Raw genomic sequence first — 27,261 nt, 5'->3', positions numbered from 1 at the left:
GCTATGCTTTTATTAGAGGCACTGTAAAAATCAAACAAGAACAAAACCCTAGTATCTTATAGAAGGAGGTATAAAGGAATGTATAAGAACAGCAGAAGAGTAAAAAAATAGTGGGAGAGAGGAGGAATTGATAAACGGGTGTCATTTCCTACTTGGTTATTGCGAAACTTGTTCTTTCCAGTACAGGGTGAACAAAGAAAATGTTTTTTAAGAGCCTTGAGGAGGCTGAATACTGAAACAATGCAGATTATTCCACAGTGGCTACTTTGTTTCCTTGGTGAAGAAGACTGGTTGGAGCAGAATGCACTGCTGTTGCTCTGTCTTTTCCATTAGACTAGGCTGCAGAAAGCTTTCCCTTCAGTGGGAGCTGACTTGAGCAGTCAACAGCAGTGAGGATTCCCCTTGCTAAAGGAAATGGCCAGATAAATTACAGCAAGCATGGCTTTCTGTTACATTTTCCAGAAGTCATCTTGGGAGCTGCTGGCTTTAGGAGCAGATAATGGCCAGATAAATTACAGCAAGCATGGCTTTCTGTTACGTTTTCCAGAAGTCATCTTGGGAGCTGCTGGCTTTAGGAGCAGATATGTCTAAGAAAACAGCTCTCTTGGTCCGTTCTCTGGATCAGACATTTTAGTGGTCTGGAACTGTAGAAATACATCTGCTTAAGCTCAGTAGACAAATCTAAGTGAAGCTATTGCGATGCCCAATACTGAGAAAAGAAACTTGTTTTCATTGTTGGAAAGAGAAGACAGACTTAAGAAGGCAAAAGATATATGAGAAGATAAAATTAATTCTAAACTTTGCATAAGTTTGTATACCTAGTAGTAAATAAGAGGTTCTGACAGGCATTTCAACTTTTATACATCAGCCCTGCAGATTAAGCAAAAACAGAATTTTAACAGGATTACTCAAAACCCCAGTGCAGTATTTGAGAACCTGGAAAGAGTAGGGCTTCAAACTCATTTCGGTAATTTTTAATAAGGATGTTGGCTTTAACTGCTCAATACCTACACAGAATAGAGATGGATGTTTGGTTTATATGCATCTCCCACATTGTCTTCCATTAAAACATGTTACAGGCTAATAGTCTTATTAGAGATGTGTAAGATTTCCGCAAATATTGCTTGAAAGTGTCTGGACACCAGAGTTCAAAACCAGGTCTTATACAGTTCCTCCTAGATTCCTTCTGTAGCCTGTCCCCTTGCACTGCTGACTTTGCCCTGTCCTGGATAAAGGACGGATTGAGTGCTATGTCAAATCTGGTAGTGAGAGAAGTGTGAGAGGTCTGTGCCCTTAATCCCACTGGTCCTGCTGGGAAGAATCCTTGTCTTTCCCGACAGCTTGATAACCCTTCAAATGAGCCACTGTTACAAAGAAAACAAACTGAGTCTGTCACTGTTGAGTTTTCACTGATACTGAACTCTGCCTCTGAAAAAAAAACCTGTTAAGTGGCTGCTGGCGAAACGTAATGTTGCTGAAGGTGCCATTAATACCATAAAGCTTCCAGGTGGAAGCTGATCAAATGGGAGGTAGCTCTCAGAGAAACAGCCCATTACGTTTAGCTCCTCTTTGCAAAATTAGCAACCTGATGTAGAGTGGCTGCTCAGTGGCTGCTCATGTGTTATACCTGCTTTTTCTCTGTGGGTCTGCTCTGGCTTCATATCTGAGTTTGCTTTTCCCATGTCTCTACAGCAATGAAAGGAATTATTTGAGCTTTAAAAAAAAAAACCACAAAACTATAAAGTTGTATTACATTTCACATCTAACAAAAAGTTCTAGTCAGATATTCTGAATCTTCTCCTGTAATTAATTACAAGGAAGGAAAAAAATACAATCTCTGTCAGCAGGAAGACAGGTGTATAAATGTAATCAAATGTTATGCAAACCATTTGATACATTTTTAAGTGCCAGTGGTTTGAATTGATTTGACAAGCATGTGAAATGCAAATGATCCTGCCCACACATTTTTAGAATAAATTAAAATACACTGAACATCATATTTGTTAGTCTTGTTCTAATAGGAAGACTATGTGCTCTGAAGTGTATATGTGTGTATTTAAGTGGTCTCCTCGGACGGTAAGATCAAAGGAGAGATAGACAACAGGTTAGCAAAGGCATATAGAGCTTTCAGAAAACTCCATAAAAGAGTTTGGCTAAATAAACACCTGAAGAAAAGCACAAAGATCAGTGTTTACAGAGCCATTGTGCTGTCTACTCTTTTATATGGATCCGAATCATGGGTCATCTACCGCCACCACCTGCGACTCCTAGAATGCTTCCATCAACGCTGTCTGTGTACAGTCCTAAACATCCAGTGGTCAGATTATGTGACTAATATGTCTGTTCTAGAACAGGCAGCACTTACAAGCATTGAGGCCATGTTGCTGAGAACACAGCTGTGTTGGGCAGGACACGTCTCCAGGATGGAGGACCACCATCTTGCTATATGGTGAACTTGCCACCGGCTGCCGCAAGAGAGGAGCCCCAAAGAGAAGATACAAGGACTCCCTGAAACAACGTCTCAGCCTTGGCCATATTGATCTTCATCATTCGTCTATTCTGGGCTCCAGTCAGGAGGCCTGGAGACACACTATAACGCTGCTAATGCTTTTGAGAAGGCACACAAGATCACTCTCGAGGAGAAAAGACAACGCAGAAAGAATTGTGTCTTGCCGATACCATCCAAGGAGTCTTTCTGCTGTGCCTTTTGCAACCGGACTTGTCTGTCTCGCATTGGCCTCTTTAGCCACCAGCGTGTTTGTAGCAAATGTGGGTAGAGCCCTTCCCAAATCTTCGTTCGCAAAGCCTAGCCATGATGATGGCTATTTCACCTGCTCTGAGCTGAATCCCAGCTGCTTTCTACCCAGTGTTCCATTTTTCTTACTTTGACCCTCTTCTCTTTCAGGACTCAGTTAGATGTGTTGTCATTAAAAGTGAGCTTTACTTTTAAGATTTTTTAATAAAATATTTACCTTGTGTCTTAGATAGAGATTTTCATGTAAAGAAGTAGTCTCTTCAGACTTGGCTCATTGTTCTCCTAGAGCTCTTTGAGATCCCAGAGCGCAGGCTGAAAAACTGGCCAGATCCATTTGAGAATAAGAGCCTGAAAGTGTCCCTGCATTGTCCCCATGACTGAAAGCACGCAAATACTTCTAGTAGTCTTTCTTTCCTAATGTGAAGAGATTTTTGGAGTGCTGTGAAGCATTTTGCCTTGATTTAATCATTCAGACGACATTTGAAGCCTGATAACTATTTTTCATGCCTTGAGGAAGCTGTATGATATAGCTGGTAGCACTTCTTTTAAATAGGTGTGTGGACTAGGGGAATAAACATAGGACATAAACTTCAGCGTTTAATTTCCATCTCCACTCCTTCTTGTGGCAGTCCTGTACACATAAAATAAGTAAAATTTTTTTAGCTATCTCACAACTTCCCTCTTTTATGTTGATAAATATATTTTTGATGGACTGTAGAGTTTAAATTTTAAATAACATAAGTACTTAAGGCAACATCCCAGAGATTGTCACTGTCAATTCAAAGTTAAAATGTTAGTCTCTAAATTTTTTATACCCTGCCAAATCTAGTAAATCTTATGATTCACAGTCAATTAGTCTCTCCATCTTAAGAGACTAATAATGCTTTTTCTCAAAGGAGATTTAAGCTGTTTTTCCTTAATACTTGTACTGCACTTTGAAAGTATTAGTTGTATTTAGATGTGACCTAATGTTATTTTAGTGTCTCTTTTAAGCCCCAACATGTGTAAAGGGTCAGAGAGGAACATTTCTGAGGCAAGGAAAAGCATCTTTTCCATTGGGTTTCCTGGCTGTTGGAGAGTGAGGGAGAGAGCATCTAGAGTGCATACAGTGGTAAAATAAGAAGGTATGTGAGGAAGAAGTGTGTCTAGGCAGATGTATTTTCGGTAGTGAGAGAAGTAAGAGAAAATAAATTTTGAAGATGTAAACTTATTCAAAATTGTCTCCTTTTGTCCAAGCTGAACATTCTGCATTTTACTGTGCAAATATTTCAAAACCTCTGGAAGAACCCCAAATTCAATCTTTACAAGTAGATTTCTTCTCTTGTAACTTCCTACTAGGCACAACTTCTTTAACATCTTTGTGAAAATTAACCAATTCTGGACTAAATTTGAATTTCGTCTCTTTTTTAAATTTGTTTTAGGTGTTTAAGTCCCATTACTTCTTTGCTACCTGTTTTGACTGTCATATTTCTATGGATATTTTTGGAAATTGAAATAGCAATTTTCAAACTAGAGGCCTTAAACTGTGATTTGTTCCTGAGGTCTCTTAAAATTCTTCAGACGGCTTGTCTATATTGCTTTGTATTTTGAAAAAATAAATCTCTTCATATTTTCCTTTTTATATGTGTACATAAACTTAAAGATCAGCTGGATTGATTTATTATTTCATGCTTTCCAATCCATGAAATCTACCTGTCTGCATCGAGTCTTTGGAAATTTTCATAAAGTGAAATCTATTATTGTTTATTTTGTTTAGAATATGGTTGGTTTTGTAAAATGTTATGAAGATCTTTATTTTTGCCCTACAAAGCCTCTATAGACATCATGACATAAAAACTTCTAATTTAACTCAGTGTTTTGAATGCATCTTTCTTGTCTTATGTATTTATCTAGGTTGCTTTCACAGTTCTGTTTGATTTAGAAGCTCTCCTGAAGATCTGGTGTTTGGGTTTCACAGGATACATCAGCTCATCTCTTCACAAGTTTGAATTGCTGCTTGTAATTGGAACTACTCTCCATATTTATCCAGACCTCTATCATTCTCAATTTACATATTTTCAGGTATGATCATCTACTTTTACTTTTTTCCCTATATATCACTTTAAAACATTAACCCATCAACATTTCACACAAATGTCAATTTTCTCACAGTATTGACTCATTTTGAGAATAACTTTAAGATAACAAATCTCTCTGTTCTTAACTGTGTTCATTGGGTGGATTTACAGAAATAGGATTCTTTCTAACTTTGCTGAGAAATCCTTTCTGTTTTCAGTAACTCCCATTTCTTATCTGAGCTGCACTGTTCAGTAAGTTCTGGATTAGTTTCTTCACTGTCTTTCATTGAGCCTTGACCCTGTATACAGCTGTTTACAACATTGCCTTCCTGTAGTGTCCACCACTGTTTTCCTGGCTGGTCTCCCGGAGTTCTCAGTACACTTGCTGTTGCTCCTCCAAATCATCTCTGTGACAGTCACATGCCTAACTAAGAGGCTCTGCTCCAGTTACTGTGGGTCTTCTGAGGTCATTTCTCCAGAATCTTCTTAGAGTTGGGTTTTAAGCTCCTCAGCCATTCCTTATCTAGAGGGAAAGTGCGTTTCTTGAGGCTGTTCCTACATTTTCACTTTGTGGAAGAGTGGGAAAGAGAGACAAAAAAAAGACTTGTTAATTCAGGCTTCTGATTCTGCCTGTCAGTCAGCCCAACTAATTCCCCATTCATCCTCCCTGAAGTGCCTGGGATTGCTCCAGTTTTGGGAGAAAGCACTGGGATTTATTACAATGTGTTATATTCTATAGTGCTAAAGAAAGGGAATTTTAAGTATATATATAATAAAGGATTCATATCATTATTCAACAATGGATTGGCATGGTGAATAAGTAATAATTAATAAAAGAAAATAATAAATTGTCCAACAGAGTCCTGTCAATCAATTTGATTAGTTATAGTGACACATACTATGAGTACTCCCCAAGTGTGGGTTGAAGTATAATGGTCTTTTCAGATTTCTGCAAATGTCATCCTGTATTTTTTCTGAATGATTCTACAAACCTGCTCAAGAAAGCTTTCAGGTGAAAAAAATCTATTTTGCTTTCACCTGATATTATTTGAAGACTTTTAGATCATTATAGCATTGATTTTGCTGTCCAAATATGTAAAATATGGTTACTCAGTGCAGCATGGTACATCTAACCTGCAAGAAAGGATGATCTGTCAGGACTATCCCATTGCACTGCTGTGTCAAAAGCACAGAGGGAACATAGCTGGGAGATCTCAGTTAAAGAAGTTAGCAACTTGGTTAATAGTTGGTCCATATTTATTAGGGAAGAGTCCACTTATGACTGGTGGTTTCTTTCTAAGAATTTTAAGTATAACTTATGAACATTTTGGACTAAATGGGGAACATCATCACTAACTTATAGGATTGAAAGTGTAATTAAAATGTAGCCAGATGTTGATAATAAAATAATAAGTATTTTCTTTTTAATGGATTTAATTAGTTTTGTGGAGCTGAGGTGGTGTTTGTTTAATTACAACGTGCTAGCTTTTATGACAGAAGATTCCAAGATGTGATTTTTTTTTTCCAGAATGTATGAAAGACACATATTTTACAAGCAAAAATACCTGCTACACTGAAAGATTTGGGTTTTATTTTGCAATCCAAAACCCCTAAGAGGCAAAGGATAGGAAGGTTGAATACCTTTGATGTCAACTTGCAAGGGAGGTACACACTGTATTCCTCTGCAATTAAGTTCTGGGCAAGCTAGATAACACATTTTCAAATCAACCAAGGTCAAAAAGTCTTTTTCGCATGAATACATCTTGATGTTAGGCAGATTTCCAGGCCTTTAGGTATTCATGATGACAGGTTAAATGTGTTCCTTGTCAGTGAATAAAACAGATTACTGGAAACAGAAGTCTTACTTGACACATTCCAGGATAGCGAGCAGATTTATTGTTTGGCATGTCTAGTCTTCCTTGCATATATTTCAGTTTGCATTATTCATTGGTCTTTACCATTACCTTTTGCCAACACATCATTCACTCTTTACTACACTGGCTACTGTCCACTGTCCCTCTTATCTTTCTTGCATTCACTGTGCATTTATTCAAAACACTTTGGAAAGTCCTCTGTGAAAGACTACAGCAAAGAGCTGTTACATGGCAATAATCCATAGGGCACAAAACTAGTGGAGAAATGACAGATTTTGCATATTTCTGCAGAGATCTGTAATGAACCAGCATAAAAGGGAGAGATTTAAACAGAATTTGACCTATAGTGGACTGAAGAGATGGTACTGTATTTCTGCTTGGGGAAAATATGGCTGAGTCATTTTCTGAATAACTATCATACCTTGTAGGAGATGCAGCCATTCTTTGTAACAAAGCTGTGGTTCCTCTTTTGTATTATTCATTTTGATTTGTTCTTTAACATATCTTTATATTTAATCCAAATAGTGCGTCTTCCACAGCTCCCAAATTTAATACAATTTGCAATCCAATTACACAAAATGCATAAATGTTCATTAGAGTGTACTTTTGTTAAATTCAATTTGTCACCTAATGAAAATAAATGAATAAACCAAATAGTATCAATAAGATTAGTGTGTTGCTTAAAGGTCAATAAAGTTCTCCAAAGAAAGGGGAAAAAAGTAAGGCAGATAATTGCATTTATCTAAAACAGAATACTGACTAGCATGAAATCTTCACCTCACTGGGGTCTGTATTGAAACCAGTATTGATGGGAACAGAGCTAACATTTACACCATGAGTAAATCTTGTAAGTAAGAAGGCACCATATTTACATATTCATAGTACTTGGAAATCTCCCTCATCTCGCTGTCTGCCTTGGTATCCAGTTTCATGTAATGTAACCACAGTACCTATATGAAAGAAAGGACTTTATCTCACTTTGTGCTAATGTTATGAAAGTCTAGTCTAACCTCTGATCTGGCACTCTTGTTTACCACTGAAGACAGTGGAGACTCATCCCATCTCACACGAGGGATCTCCTATGTTTGGAATAAGTTGCTCTCTTGAGTCGACTTTCTCTCTCTCCCTCCCCTTTTGCAGTAAAGTCTAAATGACAAGCATATTCTGCATACCTTACAAATGGGTAGGGAGATGAGTTTCATGCAAAATCCAAAGGTGTACACTATTTAGCAAGCTACAAAGTACAGTGATCTCATTCTGTGAACAACTGTCATACTTATTTTCTCTCCAAAAACAGCATAGTAATTGTATTTGACTTGCACATAGTTCAGCCAATAACTGCACTGTAATTCCTACCTTTTGATTGCAATATGATTCTTGTGGAAATCCAGATGATACCTTGGGCTAGAGGGTCTTTTTCTCCCAAAGAACTGCAGAATCTCAGTTGCCCCATATGCTGCTGTCTGTTGTCTTCAGCAACTACTGTTGTTGCCACTGCCTCTTGTTGATACTGATATTCATGTCACTGTGCCACCATCAGTAGCAGAAATAGGAGAATAAACAGCTCTTTCAAGTAGACTCAGCAGTAAATGGGTCAGGAGTTCCACACATGATCAAAGTTTTGCTGCAAGGTATCAGATATGTCAGTGGCACACATTGCTTTTTCCTCTGATACTGAGAAATGCCACCCAAAATTTCCCATGTTATATATAATATGAAATAGCAAAATATGTTCATTACCAAATTTGCTAGGTTACATAGTACACAATGCCAAACAATTTTGCCTTTGATCACTGAAATGGAAAGACTTGGCAGTTCTTTATGTGAATATGTAACCTGGTACAACAAACATTATAGAATCATAGAAAAATCTAGTTTGGGAGTGGCCTTTCAAAGTAATCTCATCTAGCTGGCTGCTCAAAGCAGAGGTTTCTTCAAAGACTGTTCAGGAGCCTGTCCGCTTAGAATAAGTATGAATTTTTAGAAGTGATGCTAATCAAACCAGAGCAATTTACTAGCACTGCAGTAGATTCTAAGTTGCTAAATCTAGACTGATGTGCTTGGACCCCTGCCTGGAGCCATTCTTATATTTGCTAACACACTATAAGCCTCCATCGGTCTCTAATTCCACATTACATTCAGATTTACTATCTGTCATATGTTTTGCCTATGTCTTTGTTCCCATTGTTACCTCAAAACCAGCTTTACCCAATTCCATTTCTGCAATGACTCAGTGATCTGCGAGTTGTTTACAGCCTTGGGGTCCTTCAGTCCTCCCATGCCTGTACTATCAAGACTTCTGCTGTCATCCCATGCCTATATGCTTAAATGCTGCTTATGTTCTGTGTCTTATCTTTTTAACCTAACACAACTTGTCATCTGTTACAAGTGATGTCAACCTAATATTTATTGGACTACAGGGCTGCAAGTCCATTTTTGGCCGTGACTATCTGATATTTTGAAAAGTTTTGATTAATGTGGTAATCAAATCATTGATACAGTTGTATTTTCTTTTTCTGTGCAGGTTCTTAGAGTAGTTCGGCTTATAAAGATTTCTCCTGCTTTGGAGGATTTTGTTTACAAGATATTTGGACCAGGAAAAAAACTTGGGAGTTTGGTAGTATTTACTGCCAGCCTGTTAATCGTAATGTCAGCAATCAGTTTACAGATGTTTTGCTTTGTGGAAGAACTGGATAGATTTACAACCTTTCCACGGGCAAGTATAAAAAGCATTACTCATTAATTACTCAAAATGATTACTCATTACTTGTTATTATTTTCTTATCATTGATATTTTCTTATCATTGATGGTGAACTTGGCAGTGTTGGATTAATGATTGGACTTGATGATCTTAAAGGTTCTTCTATCCTAAATAATTCTGTGATTCTGTCGTGGTTTAACCCAGCCAGTAGCTAAACTTCACACAGCCACTTGTTCAATCCTCCCTCTGACTGGGATGGGGGAGAGAATTGGGAAAAAAATTTAAAAAAGCAAAATTCATGGGCTGAGATAAAGAAATTTTAGTACGACAGAAACGGAAGGGAAAACGATAATGATAAAAGCATTAGAATATATAAAATAAGTGGCACAAATTGCCATCGATCATTATCCGTTGACCGATGCCCAGCTAGTTTCCGATCTGCAGCCACCAGCCAGCTTTCCCCCTAGTTTATATGCTGACCATGATGCCATAGAGTATGGGATATCCCTGTGGTCAGTTGGGGTCAGCTGTCCCAGCTGTGTCCCCTCCCAGCTCCTTGTGCAGCCACAGCCTGCTCACTGGTGGCGTGAGGTGAGAGGCAGAAAAGGCCTTGTCTCTGAGCAAGCACTGCTTGGCAGTAACTAAAACATTGGAGTGTTATCAACATTATTCTCATCCTAAACCCAAAATATAGCATTGTACCAGCTACTAGGAAGAAAATTACCTCTACCCCAGCCAAAACCAAGTCACATTCTGTCATATTTTTTATTACATTAGTGATCTTCCTTTCCTTCTGAGAACCATGAAGCAGTTTATCTCCGTATGTATAGATAAAAGAATTGTATTTTCTGGGTATAACAGTCTTCCTGTAGTCCTTCTGTAGTGAAGGCCGTCTTTCTTTGAGTGAGGTGTTCTATTTCTGCTGTCAAGGGAATATAGAGAAATTTTACCTATGCACTGTGATGGTGACACAACAGCATATGGCTTAACAGTACTCTAGCATGTTACAGAAAGAAGATTCATGCCCACAAGTGTGAATATTAACCACAAAATTTATATAAAATATGTCTATACGTGATTTATATCTTTATGTTGTTCTTGATTAGTACAGGAATGCTTGTCTTACACAGGGTTATAAAATCAGTCTGCATTGACAAAACAAGTGTTTGCCTTTTGGGTATAAATAATGGATATTTATGAGCATTACGTTAATTCAGAACAGAACACTGAAAATCAGTGGAAATTGGAGCTAATGTATTTATTGAAGCACACTGTTCTGAATGAAAATACTGCCATTTCTTTAATAGTGGATTAGACTGAGTGTACATGGATTGATTCCAGTGACAATTTATTTGTTTCTGTCATTCCAGCTTGGTTATCTAATGTATCTATTTTAGTGAAAGTGCATTGTTTGGAACAATTAAATAACAATGAATAAGGCAGCCTCAAGGGTCATGCATTTAGCAAACAAAATGGCTAAGCAGCAATTTATAATTATCAACCTGAACTTGATGTATGGGAAGCTGACCATCAAATGTGAGACAAAAAATGCCTACCCACTGGGAATAATGTAGCACCATGCTTTCTATTTTGGAAAATGTGCTTAGAAAAGCATCCAGTAGAATTCCATATAATTAATTGTTTAAATGCTGAAGAAAGGAAAAAAAAAACCACACACACAAAAAAAAAAGCTTAAGCTCTTCTAATGTGTGACCAACTCCCACTTGTAACTTCTGAAAAAAACCTCCAACTTCAGATTTCAAATCACCAAGGAATTTTGTTTTAGAATTATTTTATTATTTATGCAAAATGGCAATGGAAGTCCTCAAAGAGTTATTGTAGTATGATTAAAATAAGACAGATTCACAAACACCTGCACATTTTGACTAGATAAATTGGTATCTGAGTAAAGATCCACTTGCAATGAAAAATTACCAATATATAGCGATACATTAATAAAGTTTTGGATTATTTTAAGCATTTTAATCTGTTACCATTTAAACTTCAATAAGAGCTTCTAGAATATTGAATTTTAACAGATATATGAATATCATAAATATATGTTTGAAGAGTGAGAAAATATTCTCTCCAGCAAATTATACATTTTTTTTACAAACAGAAAATATCTTTACTTGTTTCCTCTTTTCTTACTTAAGTATTGGAAAATCAGAAGACCTGTTACCAACAATAAAGGAGTGTTCCAACAATACTGAATTGAAAATTTTTTAATGTTTTTCATATGATGGCCAGAAGTAAAAGTCTCTCCTTATTTTTTATTTATTTTTTATTTTTATACGTATTCACGTTGTTATGATTGTTTCTGAAGTGTATAATTTACAGTATATGGCTTCTTTTTGCAGTTTTATACTGAAACATCTCTTAATAGGTTTAAAGTCAATGAAAATTTTGAACTCAAAATTTGTGATTGATTATGTGAATAGTGGTGTCCCTCCAAAGGAGTGTGACTTCCTAGAAAAGGCTGGGGAGATCTCACATTTTCTGCCCTGAATAAAGACCACTGAATCAGTTTGCAATAAGACAATTAAAATTATTTTCAAAACATGACTGAAGACGTACTATATAAAGTAGATACAATATGAGATCTGCAATACCAGAATTTGCTAAGATAAATTTTTAGGAGCTTACCCTCAGAGAAGAGCAAACCTAAAAATTCCAGCATTGTTACTGTGGCATTTTTTTCGTTACAAATACAGAGAGGACAAGCATGATAACAAAAATGGTGGTGACATTAGAGGCTAAATTTTGAGTTTGTACAGTAAAGTGTTTTCTACACTGAAACAGACAAAACCTACAATCATTTTGAAACTCTAAGTGCTTTATAAAAAGGCACAGTATGGGTTTTGGAACAAGTAGACCTCCTCCTTTTGCTAATGCCTCTAAATTGCATGTTTTCACATGGTTTCCTGATGACAGTGAATAGGCACAAGCTCAGTGTTGCCATGGCTACTAATTTCACCCTTCTTCTGGCCATTACTTCTTTTGGCCCAATGGACTGGCTTTCTATCTAATACCAAGTATAAAAATATAGATGTTTGCTATAATGTTTTTAACCCATCTGCTCTCTTATTTTTGCATGTCTTCTTGGGCTGCACGTATTGAACCATGAGAAAGTACAGGGGTGGCTGGGCCTCTGAAGAAGGAATGGGAGGGGAAAACTGTTCAGAAGCACAAGTGTAAGAAGGCCACTAAAAAAATTCATTGTATGGAGAACAAAACACATTGTTAGTGTCTCTGACTTCCTGGTATCTCTTGGAGTTTGGGGCCATATGCTGACTGCTCTGTATCTCAGGTTACAAAGCTGGGAATGCTACCTTTCTTTTAAATGGGTCATTACAACATGAAAGCCAGGCCCAACTGATCTCAGCAGCAAAAATCCTCCAGTCTTCACAAAACCAGATCTTTGCTGCTAGCTTTAAGCTTGGAGAACGTTCAAGATATGAAATATTAGCTCAACCTAAGCAACATCAATTTGAAAAGTTAAACAATGTAGTCTTAATTCTCTGATGCAGTTAAAATCTTAGTATGACTGCCACATTTTTACAGGACAGCTACTCTTCTCTCAGTGCATTACTGCACATTCATGACTGTGTTAGGAGGAAAACATAAGTTTATGGTGGTAGAACAGATTGCAAGGAAGTTATAGCAATGTTCTAAATCCCTTTAATTTAATTTGCAGAAAAAATCCCACTGATTGTAGAACAGCTTCCATGAATATGGCCATTGGGATTTGTCCCCTACAAGCTCCAGTTACAAGACAAGTACATTATAACTGTTAAGTAGTAATTTGTGTGGCACCACCCCTGTAATAGTTGGACAAGATACCAGAACTGGTGCTTTGGCTCATATATTCTACCAAACTTTTGCCAATCTTGTACTATAAATAAAAAGGTAGTTTGACTTCCATCATCAAAACAGCTCATTAAGTAATAGGGCATAAATACTCAAAGAAATCGACAGTCTTTTCTATAACACAAATTAATGCAGAAAATCACCATTTGCATAAATCTCTAAGTCTTGTCTTCACAGATGTTGATTCTGTCAGCTAGTTGCATTTCAAATTAATTTTAAAATAAACAGTGGGAAGTCTATCTTTCAGCTAAAAATAACTTGCTCCAAAGGAGATTGCTAGGTGCAAGGCGCATACTCATTGTGCACTGCCTTATTTACTTAAAACTAATTTTTTTTTCATAAATGGTATAATAAAATACTTAAATTATATTGAAAGATCATTTTATATAACTATGTGCTTAATGGACAACTGGTTTAAATGGAAGATTAGATTTTTATGATGTTCAAAGAATATCTTCTCCACATTAATCTAGTACTTATATTAATGAGAGGTCACAGTATTGGAGGTATCTTTACACCTTGAAGAATTAAATAAAATATATATTTTTTAAAAGCATTAAAATATTGGAATTCACTGTGATTCAGAAGAAAGGATACTGCACTGGTTCATTTACCCAGTCCCTCAGGTGTTTTTAAAACCAACAGTGGGGTATGTTACTTAATGCAGTGCCCACCTTATATTTCAGCAAGGAGTGCCACACCAGTCAGGTACGACTGCCACTCCAGAGGTGCTCTGAGTGCAGGGAAATGACAGCTGCCTGGTTTAGCTTCACCTCCCCATTACGAAGGGAACCTGAGACTTGAGAGGCAGTGCTGAGCACTGATGGGGTCATTGTCTTCTTCATCCTCAAGCACCACTGGCAGCTGTAAAGGAGGCTGATTTTTCTGCTTCCTTCATGCATGCTCAGCTGGCTACACAAGGCCTCTCCTAGATAAAGATCGCAAATGCTTCCTTCTCTGCATTTTTTCCATGGGGAGAAAATTATTTGTTGTAAGAAAATGAATCAGTAATAAGAGTTTGTATTTTGCACAGTGTAAAGAGTCCGTGTGCACGGCTGTAAGGAAACACTAATTTGAAGGGAGGATCTTGGATTCAGGTTGGCAGGATGCTAGTTAAGGCCATAGTTAAGCAACATAAAGTAGAGGGCACTGTGTAAATTCCAGCCATCATGTTTAGTCTCTCCTAATACATGATATACCAAAAACTTTAGCCACCATAAAGAATTTACAAAAAAAGTAGTTGTGAGCAGTTTTCTCTGCTGCTTCTAGTTCATGATAGCCTTTGTTCTCTGTGGGATCTATATGTTCAAAAGAAAGGTTGGGACTTTACATTTGGTCAAGATGTTGCTGATGTAAAAATTAAAGTCTGATGTTTAACTTCTCTCCCAGTGTGTGTGATTGCTCACTTGGATGCCTTAAGCTGTTCCGTGTACATCTTAGCTTCACTTTTGTGAGTAATTTGGACTTGTAGGCTTAAGCATCTCTGAAAATTTGATTAGTGTGAGTTAATTCTGAACAGCAACTGTAAAAATAGCTCTCAAACTCCTTGGTCTTAACCTAGCAATGTGTTTATGCTTCTGCCTGCTTCAGAATGCCACAGAACATATCAGCAATAAAAAAACAAGTTGGACTCTGGCGAGATGCTTTTTTTGTGAGAGTCAGCAGGCAAATTTTTTACAAACCCTTGAGTATCTAAATGTTTGTGACCCCTCTAACAGAGTAAAAAATTCACAATTCTTCCTCTGAACATGACCTAGAGGCAACATGATCCAATTTTTGTACTTTAAAATATGTATTAATTAGACAGAGGAGAAAAAGCTTTATTCCTAGGATCCTTATCAGTGGTCAATAAAAGAATGGACAGACAGTGAGTATTAGTGGCCTTCTGATGCTGTTTAGTTGTTAACTTTCTTTCTGCTTCCAGAAATCCCTCTCTGAGGCAATCCCTGGGCATGGGCCATTCGCTTAAGAGTTGGACTCGATGATCCTTGTGGGTCCCTTCCAAGTGGGAATATTCTGTGATTCTGGGAAATTGTTCTCTCCAGCTGGGCACTCCAAAACTCCTTTTTTGCAGTGATTGCATAACAAGATGCACTGAATTAGATTGTCCCTGCCTTGCCCAGCCCTGTTACAGCATGCTTTGTACTTGCAGGCCATCGTTTCAAATTTTAAGCAAAAAGCATACACCCTTGATTTCATGATGCAGAAACAGAATGTAGTGAGTCATGCCACATCCTTCTTATTATTTCAGATAGTTGGAACCAGCTCCTTTCACCAAATATTACTGGTGTGTTGCACCCATAGGGACCTTACGTAGACCACAACCAAGTGCTGTATGTATGCACATGGACGGTCTTCTCTAGAGTAAATTAGCCTTCACTGCAGGTGAGAAATCACATTCTGGAGTGGCCTCCCTTAAGGGTGTAGGTGTAACCTTAAGAGTCGTGTTTGCATTGGAAGAAACTGCTTAGAGAAGTCATTGTTTTGTTTGAAAAACTCTGCAAACTTGATAAGGAGCCCAAGCAAAGTTGCCTGTAGTTTATAATAGGAATATAAAACTGAAGTCTCCCACCATTATTTTTGCCAGCAGCTTTAAAAATTAATTAGAACTCATTTTGTTGTTTCCCAAGCACATAAGTTTATATACCTACATGTTTTCAGCTTTTCAAGCATGCATTTTGACTTAGGGTAAATTGATGTGAATAGCTCTCTGGGTACTGTTTTCTCACAGGTTTGGCAAGAAGAATGCTGTTCTCTTTGTGCCAGTGCATTAATGTGTTAATCTGCTGTTGCTGTGAGTGTCAGGCACACTGAGCACAGACCTAATATATCTTTATAACATCTTGAATTATAGGAATCCTGTTAGGTGTAAGCTGCATTGTTAATGTCTTCAGTTCCTAACACTTTTTTGTTATGCATAAATTTCAGTAAGATACCAGCTTTGATCCTGTCTGGAAAGAGAGCACTTTTGATGTTAGGCAAAAGCAAAAGAAACCTGTGCAATAGTTTGGCCTCATTGAGACAGTTAAGACTATCAAGATCCACACTTCACTTTGATACTATAGTCCAACTTCTGTTTCCTAGGCAGCCTGCAGTCCTCTGTAGCTGTGTAGGATGTATATGCTCATGTTGAGTTCGATTCTGGTCAATGCTGTAGGCTCCAGTTGGGGTTCCAAAGGTCTAAAGCATCTGGGTTCTAGATTTATCTGCTTTCATATGCTCCTATCACCAAATGAAGTTGTTTGAAACATTTCCATTATTTACTCTGTTTCTGACTTGTATGTCTGGTCTGAAGGGATTTGAAAATGTTACAGGAACAGTTCCACAAAGAGTGCTATTTACAAAATGTAGAGGAACAGGCTGACTGGCTAAATCAAGTGCAAGTACTGAGACCTTGCCTTTTGTTGGTCAGTCTCATCTGTGGGGTGCCTCAAATGCTTCTACTATTAAGATTACATAAAAGTGTGGTCACATTTAACTATAACACTTCATTATAAGTATATTCATAACGAGGTAACATGGGAGAAATAGCATAATCAAAAAATCACAATACAGTATAGCATTCAAAACAATAATATCTGATGCTCAGGATCTTTCTCTTTTGTTTTTGCAACCCTGAAGGAAACCAAAAAGCTCTTCATATGGGCTAATGGAGCTAGGACTATGTTACAAATTGCAGTTTACAGTTCAATGGTCAAGCTATTGATTTCTCCTTTAGCTCATGAATAGCGTTTTGCTTGGCTTTAAAAGTTGAAATACATTTGTTAAGGTTTAAAAAGCAAAACAAAACAGGTGTTCTGCTCTGTTAAATTAACTTTAGGAATGTGTCAATATAACCATATTAATATAATTTGTTAATATGTTGGCAATTCTCTTTCCTGCAGGCATTCATGTCAATGTTTCAGATTCTCACACAGGAAGGATGGGTGGATGTCATGGATCAGACACTGAATGCTGTAGGACATATGTGGGCTCCAGTAGTTGCTATTTATTTTATACTGTATCATCTTTTTGCTACTCTGGTAAGTTTTCACTCTTAAATATGCTGTGCTTTTGAATTATTCTCATAGCTCTTGTATTACTTAGAATTCTCAGCTAGTTAAAACTAATTGTGGTGCCCATTTTTAGCATAGAGGGCTTTAGGACTAATTCTTTGATGTGGTAGAATTAATTTACCCTTCAGCCATGTGGCATAAAGTGGTGGGCTTTGTTCTGGCATGAGGTGTTGTTCTTCTTAGATCCAAGGAACACTGCTAGACTAACAGTATAATTGTTATCTGTCCTGTACTTTCACAGCTCTAATGATTGCGGAGTTAAGCAAGTGATTTTATTTATCATGTAGAAATGGTCTCCTCTGCTTTCGTTGCATTCTCTTTGCGACAGTAATTAAAGTAAGAAGTGTAAAGCCTTAGGATATAAACTTAACTAGTAATCACTACATTCCTGTTGTCTGATGCAAAATCAATGCACATATATATATGACATAGAATATCAAGCAATAAATGGACGAGAACTAATACAGCAGTTCCTGCACATGTACAGAAATGGGGATTATATCTAAAAGCCCCATTTTTCTGTATACATTTAAAATGGGATTATTACATTCTTTTATAGAGAAAATGGGAAGGAAAACATCTCTTTGGTTATCCTATATCAATAAGGGCTCCGTACTGTATTTTGAATACCAGCACAGAGAAAATACCACAATCAGGGGGACTAACCATTTTATGCTCCCTTAATTCACTCCTACTATTGCTCATTTTGTATTCTCTATTCACTGGATGTTTTGATGCACTTACTCTTATTTTCACTTCCTTCATTCTATTTTCATTCTTTACTCAATTGTCTATGTACATAAGGTATTAAATGTATTTATACAATCTTCATCAGCTTCTATTTACTTCTTTTACTTTACAATATGTCCTGTTTCACTTCTAAAGACTGAATAATCAGACTGTAATTGTAGGTGCAGCAGACAACTTTGCAGAATTACCTGGGCTTATGAAGTTTTTAGTTTCAGTTCTAAGACCTTCCTCAGACCCTGGCAGAGAAAAACTATGTAGGACAGAGTTTTCTGTAGGTAAAAGAAGTTTAAAGAAAGAAAATAACATGGAACTGGTAAGGGAGCATGAAAACAGTTGAGCTGCTACTGAAACCTAAAAGAAGCATTCTAAGAATAAACAGCCATCAGTGAATAACAAGAGTGAAGTTAAATGAAGAAATTACTTTTAACAACTGGAAGAGGGAGGAGGATTAGAATTGAGAAGAGATAATTGCAGGCATTTGGCAAAGCACACTGTAGAGCCTTGGAAAGAAATGAATAGGTTTCACATTAGAAGGCAAAGAAAGTTGAAGCTCAGAAAAAAATCCCACTCTTGGAACCAAGGACTGTTATTAGTTGAGATGGCAACAGAGGAAATTAAACAAATAACAAGTTTACATTTAACTTTGTGGTACATCGTCTTTGGTTCTTGTTGAAAAAAAGAAAAAAGGAGCAAGAAAGTCTTGTCTTGATACATATCAGTGCGTGAATCAGCAAGACTGTAAGGGTTGATATCTTTAATGAGTGCCGTACTTCTTTTTACTATGGAACAGCACTTCCTTAACTGGTATGCTTTGAGCTGCAGGTGCTGGAGTATCATGGAATGTATAACATATCTGAAGAAGGAAAACACCATACTGTAAAATCCTGACAGAATTATAGCAAAACTGTTCATCATTAATTAGGGATCAAAGCAGTTTGTGTGTGACAACCCACCCTTAAGGGGAAGGAAGCACCTAAGATTCATAAATGCTTAATCATCTAAAGGAACGACAAAAGTCAGAGAGTCCACAAACAGTCAGAAAGTTCCACTTGGCACGGAAATTGGTATATTAGTCCCTGACCTGCTATATAAGCACATGGCAGTGGGTTTTGGATAAAGGGGTAGGATAAAAGGGAAGAGAGAAATTAAAGGGGAAGAGATTAATTAAGAAAGAGAGAAAGGAAAAGAGAAAAAGAAAGAGAAAGAGAGTCCTGTTTTCAGTGTCAATCCCACTGGGGGGACGCCAATCCTGGTTTCAGCATTGATCCAGCTGGTAAGTGTCAATCCAGCTGCATCGGTCTGGCCGATGAGATGTCCACGGTCCTGAAGGGTACTGCCTGGGCTTGGGTGGGTACCATTTTATGGACAGGTTTCTCCACCCCAGAGATGGGTTTCTCGCTTTCTATGCTAGTTAGTTATCATGCACAGTCTGTTCTTTCAGGCCTTTCTGGAAATGGGTTGTAGGGCTTTGAGGGACTTTGGTGGTCACAATCCCACCCTGTAGTACATGACCACTTTCTGCCACTCTTGAGCTTTCACTGTACTGTGTTGTGCTTATTTCTCACAGAAAAGCCCCACCCTATCTCTGCCTGCCCCCCTTCTCCAGCCAAATCTTGTTCTTTCCCATGCCATGTTAATACCAGTAGTCCTTGTTTATTGCCAACAATTCATGTCTGTTATTACTAATAGTCATTGGCTGGATCCACAACCATCCAGTTATCAGTGTTTGAGATACACACATTATCCCCTTCTTCTGGGAATCGAGACCTCAAAAGCATCTCACTTTGGACCGCTGTTTGTAGGGTCATTAGAGAGTGGGCTTTAGTTATAGTAATTTTCCATTCTGGCCACAATTTAAGTTGGTAACTTGCTTTGAAAGTTCAACAACAAAAATATTATTCCACTTGAGTTGTTATTCAGGCAAGAAAAATAAGTTTTCAAGGCGGTTCATTAAAAAACAGGTGCTTATTAGACACCTGTTAGTTCCTGGGAACAGATAGTGTTTCTGATGAGCTCAGGAGGGGCTTAGACCTTGTGCAGTTCATCAAGGCTGAGGCCTAATGAGCCTTTCTCAGATCTTAATGTGGGCTGGGGGGAGGCAGAGGAGGTTGCATCACCACAGTCCATCCTGTGACTAAAGTCAGCTTCTCTGGGCCTCCACATTGTGCCAGGTATTATGTATTTTATCAGAATTCTGTCTTGCTTTTCCATTCTGAATGCCATCTTTACTTCCACTGCTGGTTGTAGTTGGATCATTGAAAACTGTGTGAGGTACTCTTTAAGTATGTGGCACATATAATATGTCTGCTAAAGCCACTTTCCTGTTCAAAGAACACATTTTTTTCTGAACACTGACAGTTTTTGAATTTATGGACCAGAGTCCTTCCTGTGTCTCCTGTACCTTTATAGTTCATGGAGGAAAAGAAAATTCTTCCTTGGAATAAGGTCCAGACACTCAACTCTGATGCAGTTTGAGTTCCAAACTCCTTGCTGGCATACTAAGCCACTTAAATTTTATCTTCGATATAGGTGGGACAGGTAAACTTGCACTTCATTTATAGTAGTGCTGAAATGATATGTCTGCTCTGGTTGTCACTCAGGAGTCCAAGACTACAGAAATATTCTAGGCCTGTAACTCTTTTAAAAAAAGTGCTAAGATTCCTACCTTAGTTGAAAACTACCTTAGCTTTACAAGCTGTTTTAGGATTTTGCTTTGTGGGTTTTTTAATTATTATTTCAGATTAATTTAATTTTCTTTGAAAGTGAAGTACATTTTAATAAGTATATTGCATTAGTCATCAAACCTAGAATTCAACATTTTTAAACTCATATTAATTTTGTGGTAAAATAAAAATCAATTTAGTACTTTCAAAATGGCTAGGAGATATATAGTAGCTAGGAGATATTAGTTCAACAGATGTCAAAGGCAAGAATCCAGTTTTTATCCGTAGGGCCATCATTTTTCCGTGTCATTTAATAGTACTTCTTAAATAAAAATAAAATAAAGTCAACTTTAACAAATCATTTACAATTGTTTTGTAGATTCTACTCAGCTTGTTCGTTGCTGTTATTTTGGACAACTTGGAACTCGATGAAGATCTAAAGAAACTTAAACAAGTAAGAACATATTTTTGTTGTGCTTGGAAGTAGTTTCAATAAAGCATTACTTTACTGGTATTTTATGTGGTAAAATAATATATGAGGGAAAAAATTAAAATATTGTAAAAGAGATTTAGAAATTGGTTGAAATATTCAATGAAAGTCAATTCAGATACTCAGATAATTAAAATAATTTAAAAATCACACCTAGGTCATCTTTTTGCTTTTAAACTAGTGAAAACTGTCCCTGCCCATGCTTTATGAGCACAGCACAGCTCCACTGCAGGGGATAGTACTGACAAGGCTCCAGAGACAGGAAGGCATAGAGTGATAGGGTCAATGTGTTAGGGGAGGGATAAAGAGGCTTGGCAAAGTTGTCTTGCTTGTTTGGTTCTCCACATCTGGGGACCAAGAAGTCATTTTCTCATGCTTGAAACCCCAAATTTCAATCACATAAAACAAATTAAACTAGAGAGTTCACACTGGCTTTTCTGACCTTGGGGACAAATGACCAGAGAGGAAGGTGTCTGTAGCTTTTACATAAATCTATGGCTGTGCTTTAATTTGCACAAAGAGGAGCAGAGCCATCAACGTTTCATGCACGAAATATCATGAGTTGACACATGGGAACCTCTTTTGTAATATTGGGCTTACAGCCTTCTTTCACCCATCATTTGCTAGTTTTGTTCATTTTAAATGTGCATCAACAATTGTCAAAGAATTACGTTTTTTCAATTCTTGAATATTAATCACTCAGCCAATTGAGATATTTAACACTGAATTCTTACATGAAAATGTTATATACTTGTGTTAAATTCATCTTTATAGAATTCAATACAGAAATCAATATGGTTTTTGTGGTTGCAGTATTAAATTTCAGTATGTATTGCAAACTTCAAATAAGTTAAAAGACCAAGTATTTTCTGCCACAAAGAAATACAAATACTGGATTTCAGTTAATCAGCTCATATAAGTGACAGATCTTACAGATGATTTTGAGATGGCCTGACAGTCTTGAGTATGCAAACCAAGTAGGCCAAATCAAGTGCATTCATGTTTCTCTTTACCAGTCTCAAGATGTAAAATGATCTGAAATGAAAATGGCTCAGATGTATGACAAACAATGTTATATCATCCTGATACCCTTACAGGAAATTTTTCAAAATCTCTGCATGAGGTAGAAACACAAATCAACTTTCCTGGGTGAAGAGCTTATGATATGAAATCCAGTGGTTTTTCCATGAAACATAGCATCTCTGATTCATAAACCACTTTAATAGTCTACATTTTTGCATAGCTTTGTGCTTTAGCAGCTTGCTCTGGAACTGGTGAACAAAAAGCAATGATGAGAGGCCACCACATGCAATACTTGTCACTGTGTCAGTCTGAAATCTTGTTAACCTAGCAGGAATTCCGCCTCTGTAATAGCAATAAACCACACTCCAGTGAAAAACATAAATAGAATTTTTGAATGAGTCTTTCAACTTCATAGACTGCAGAGCATAACTACATGAGTATGGTGCTGGACCAGAATAAAACCACTTCCTCAGTCACCAGACCTTCCAGCTACCATGCCACTGACAGGCTGTTTCTGTGACCCAAGTGGTCATTTAACCAGAGCACAGCACTCTGCTATTGGGCACAGCAGTTTGGTTGACTGGCATAATGGTATATGCATTATACACCATTTTGATGTATAAAAATATCCAAGGTGGCTGACAGTGGTTCACTTGTACTTACACTTTTGAAATGTTCTTTTAAACAGTCACCTCTCTTCAGTACTTCAGTACTGCATTTCCTTCTGGTATTTTAAAACAAATTAATGTTATATGAAGTGTTGCATATTTTAAAAATTACTAAGGTGAAAGGGGGTAAGAGTTTGGTTCTTGGAGCTGCACAATATAAAGTTAGTGGAATGAATGTACAACTGATTAAATATCTAGAACAAAAAAGGTTTCCTGTGGGTTAAATGCAATGCACAGGCTCAGTGCTGACTGTGGTCTAGTACGCTGAAATATTGGTTGCCTTGTCTCAAGAAGATAAAGTAAAAAGAGTTTTTAATTCAATGATATTTTGAATTCTCCACTAAAAATGGACTGTTAGAAGAAGAAGGATTGTAAGGTAATTGTTATGTTTCAATCAAGAGTATTTCTATAAATAAATAAATCTGTATTGCTGCACAGGAAAATTTTTGACATCTATAATTAAAAGATAAATGATGTTCCAAAGGAGGAGTCAAGTAATTCAAATTGTAATTCAAATGTAAAAGACCTTGATTGGTTGAAAATGGTGAAACTGTAATGCTCTACAAAATATTTCCATCCTCATGGGTCTATTTTTTTTCCCTACCTTTACTGGCTGTAAAGGTCAAGGCGTAAACCTCAAGGCACAGGGCATTTTCAGATGATGAAATACTGAATGTTTTTGAAGGAAGGAAGGAGAATGTATTTAGACCAGAAATCACATCTAGCTAGTAATCCCTTTTGGAATGTGTTCTTCTTAACTATCACTGAATTTCTTTTCTGAAACTTGATAAGATGTATTTTATTACTTATCTTTCAGATTATTGGGGAAAGGACTAATTAGTTAATATTTGCAAAATGTAAAATGATATGTAAACACTTGGTATTCATGTTGCTTCAGTAAATATGTTTAAATATGAATAAATCAAAGCATTAAATGACTCAGAGAATCTAAATAAGATTGTAAAATAATGTATTTAAAAGCAAGTAAACTTTTAGAATTAAATTTGCCAGTGCAAATTTAGTTAAGGATATGCATCATGATTCAGTTTTTAATTACATCATTACATAATATTCTTTCCAAAGGTCTGGCCTCATTTAGTGCAAGGAGTAGATAGAGTTCATTTTAATAAACCACTAGTCGATATTTTTTCTCTTTATTGTACAGTGTGATCATGTGCTTTATTTATTGCCCAGTATTCAAGCTTTGATAAAACTATTAATCTCCTTTCTGACTTTTTTATGGTACCCCTCATAAGTATGTACAATGAACATAAAATTTGTAAAATATTTAATTTGAGTGATTTACTTAGCAGAAAAAGCACACATAGGAGTAGAATCTGTTTTTCCAAGACACCATTCAGCTGGTTTAAGAACAGAATAATTCTTTGTATTTTTACAGCTCTGTTCATTTGCAATACATCTCTCATCCTCTGCCACGTCCCATCCTCTCGTCTGTCTGCCATGATAGCTTGAGTGAGAAGGGTTTGTACTGTCGCTAAGAGTCACCATCTCTCTGTGCATTAAACTTGATCCTCTGCAGCAATTCAGACTGACCCTAACACACTACTTGAGCTCTAGGTATGTCGTTGATCTTGCTCATCATCCTGTGAGGTCCTTTTCTTTGGTGATTGGTACATCGGTTATGCGGGTGATATTGATCTTAGGCACAAGAAATCTCTCAGCTACAATACTGACTTCCTTCTCTTTTATGCCTCTCTCTATAAACTATTGCTCCAAAGTTAAAAAGAAACTGAGAGGACTTCTTGGATTTCTTTTGCCTTTTGTGATAAAGTGACAACTTTCTTTTTTAGAAATTCATCACTCTTCACAGCATTTGAAGCATGACTTTCCCTTACAGCAGCTGCATTAACTTTTCACATCATATTTTCCACATATTTACTAATTGTAGTATTAATACATTTCTATCAAATTGCCTAAATGTGAAGTCAGACTGATTAGTTTCTCATTTTCTGAGCGCTCTATCCTGAATCCCTTTTGTAACATTAGTCACATTTACCACTTTCCTTTCTCTCACTCCAAAGTTTATTTAGGTGACAAATTATTTACCACTGCTGTATGTCAGCCTTGTTGTATCTGAGATCCTTTGAAGTCTTGAGAGTGTGTTAACAGGTGTTGGAGAGGGACAAGTTGAATTTGTGTCAAGTGTCTTCCAAAAGCTTTTCTCATGACAGTTTTGTAGAAGATCAGTCTTTGGCATTGTTTAAGGTCTCCTTTGACCTCGTCTGTGGTCAACACTATTTATTTTTCTTTCTTGCTTTGGTTTTATTTTACAGAACACACTTGATTAATAGCATGTTGCTCTTTTAGACTTGCTGCTTTCTTTATGTTCTTAAAAGCTTTCTTTTTAGATTTTATTTCCTTAGAAAGTAGTTTCTCAATTTCTTTAGAAAGTAGTTTCTCTATATCTTTCATGATCTGCCATTGTTTTTATACCAAAAAATTGCTAGTACTTATGCTTTTTTTTCTCTATTCTTTGCTTAGCATATGGATTCCCTTTCTGAAACATATCCATTTACTTTTATAAGTCTTCTTTGCAGTCCAGTTGACACTGCTGGACTTCTTGACTTTTTTGGAGTTTTTCTGTAGTTGGTAGATGTGCTCTGTCCTTCTAAAAAAGGATATTTAAAGTTACTCCATACACCTCCTTCCCAGTTTCTGTCATTTGGCCTTTCCTTTAAAATTCTTTTCAAAAGTCTTATGATTTTAAGTAATTAATTTTTTTTTCATTTAAATTCAGCGTTGTAGATGGATTTGACCTTTTACTTGTAAACTAAAATCTGAATTTAAGATCATATTTCTTACTGTTATGGAATAGCTTTTTGATATTTATGTCATGAACTAGATCTTGTTCAGTACTAAACCATAATCTGCTTCTTCACTTAGGTGTTCTCTGGCTGCATAATTCAGCAAGGATTCATGCATGAGTAGAAAGTTCATTTCTTTCTTCTACCCTTTCCTAAACATACATGAGGATAAACAAAGGCTTCCCACTATTATTACTGCTTGTCTTTAGGCCTTGAATACTACTTTGCATATTGAAGTTACTTTCTAATCCTCATTTACGGTGGCAGAATATTTCTTCCAGTTTGGCACACAGTTTCAATGCAGAGTGATCCTGTGCTGTTTATATATGCATTTACCTTATTTACTTCTTTGACTGTAGAATTTCTGTGTAGAATAACACCAGTCTTTCATTGATGCCATGTACTGTTAATCTAGATAATATGTTGCCTGTTCTGCATATTCTCATTCTGATCAGAATATGATCAGGATCCTACTGCTTGTTACTTCTGCCGAATTTCTGAGATGTGTTTTGTGTCAACACTGTGGAGTTTTTAATAACAGGAATTCTAATTCAACCATGTTAATTTTTTTAGGGTTTTACTATTAATATAAAAGCCTGTATATATGTTATTCTTGTCTGGTTTTATGTCCCCTCCTTAATATGGCTTTATTTCTCATGTTTTTCTGTTTCCTATTAGAATTTTGTAAACTTTTAGGTTTCCCATAGCCTCACTCTCTACAGAAAAACTCATGTTTACCTTTTTATTACTCCATTCTGGGCTTACTCTACTGTTTTAGTACCTGGTCCCTTAAACAGTTCTTGCAGCCAGTGAAGTTCCCTTAAAATGTTGTGGAGGTTTAAACACCTGGGTAGAATTCATCTCACTTCACCAATACATTACAAAGTTGTATATGCAGTTTAAAGTATTCATGTAAATTTCCTTCCCTAGTCACTGAAGAGTAGTAAATACTTTTGGAGGGCAATTTGGAGAGACATACATTTTGTTTATAGGGCAGCTACCAGAAAATTTGGAGCCAGCATAAGATTATCCTCAAGCTACCCTGGCTGTATGAATCGTCTTTCCTTCATCTGCAGCATAGTTTGTAGCTTACAATAATGACACCTGTGTGACACTGCTTCTCAAGTGTATATCCCAGCTTCCTCTGTACCGTGCGAAGTGGATCCCTTCTAAGCTTACACAATTTAAAAAGAAATATCTGTTGAATAATGAAAAAAAGAAAAAAGATATAAAACAAAAGGTAGGGATAAATGACTGTTTTTTCATAACAGAGGAAAGTAGAGGTCCATGATGATCTTGACCGGGATCGGTGCGGTTCAGTATTTGTGACTTATCTAAAAATGAGGTGAACAGTGAGGCAAGAGCATTTGCTGATGGTGAAAAGTTAGTAAAGACAAACAGTATTAAAGCTTACGGTGAAGTATTTATATTTCATGGCTGAGAAATAAAATGTCCGATGAAATGTAATGTCAATAAATACACATAGGGAAGCAGCCGACTACATACAGAAACGTAGGGTTTAATTAAGC

General features: G+C 36.7%; 1 protein-coding gene across 8 annotated transcripts in view; it reads left to right on the top strand.

Annotated features, from left to right (window-relative positions):
* Positions 1-27,261, top strand: part of NALCN (sodium leak channel, non-selective) — a 223,564-nt gene that overhangs the window by 111,938 nt on the left and 84,365 nt on the right. For 7 of the 8 annotated variants that reach the window (XM_017816709.1, XM_017816710.1, XM_017816706.1 and 4 more), the window contains 4 exons: positions 4,649-4,816; positions 9,211-9,402; positions 17,143-17,280; positions 21,106-21,180. In XM_017816709.1, the coding sequence (XP_017672198.1) occupies positions 4,649-4,816; positions 9,211-9,402; positions 17,143-17,280; positions 21,106-21,180 (573 nt within the window). The remainder of the gene's footprint in view (positions 1-4,648; positions 4,817-9,210; positions 9,403-17,142; positions 17,281-21,105; positions 21,181-27,261) is intronic. The other variant, XM_017816712.1, reaches the window with a different exon arrangement.

This window comes from Lepidothrix coronata, unplaced genomic scaffold (genome assembly GCF_001604755.1).
Source record: "Lepidothrix coronata isolate B3197 unplaced genomic scaffold, Lepidothrix_coronata-1.0 Scaffold57, whole genome shotgun sequence".
Taxonomy (NCBI): domain Eukaryota; kingdom Metazoa; phylum Chordata; class Aves; order Passeriformes; family Pipridae; genus Lepidothrix; species Lepidothrix coronata.
This window is presented reverse-complemented; position numbering and strand designations above follow the sequence as displayed.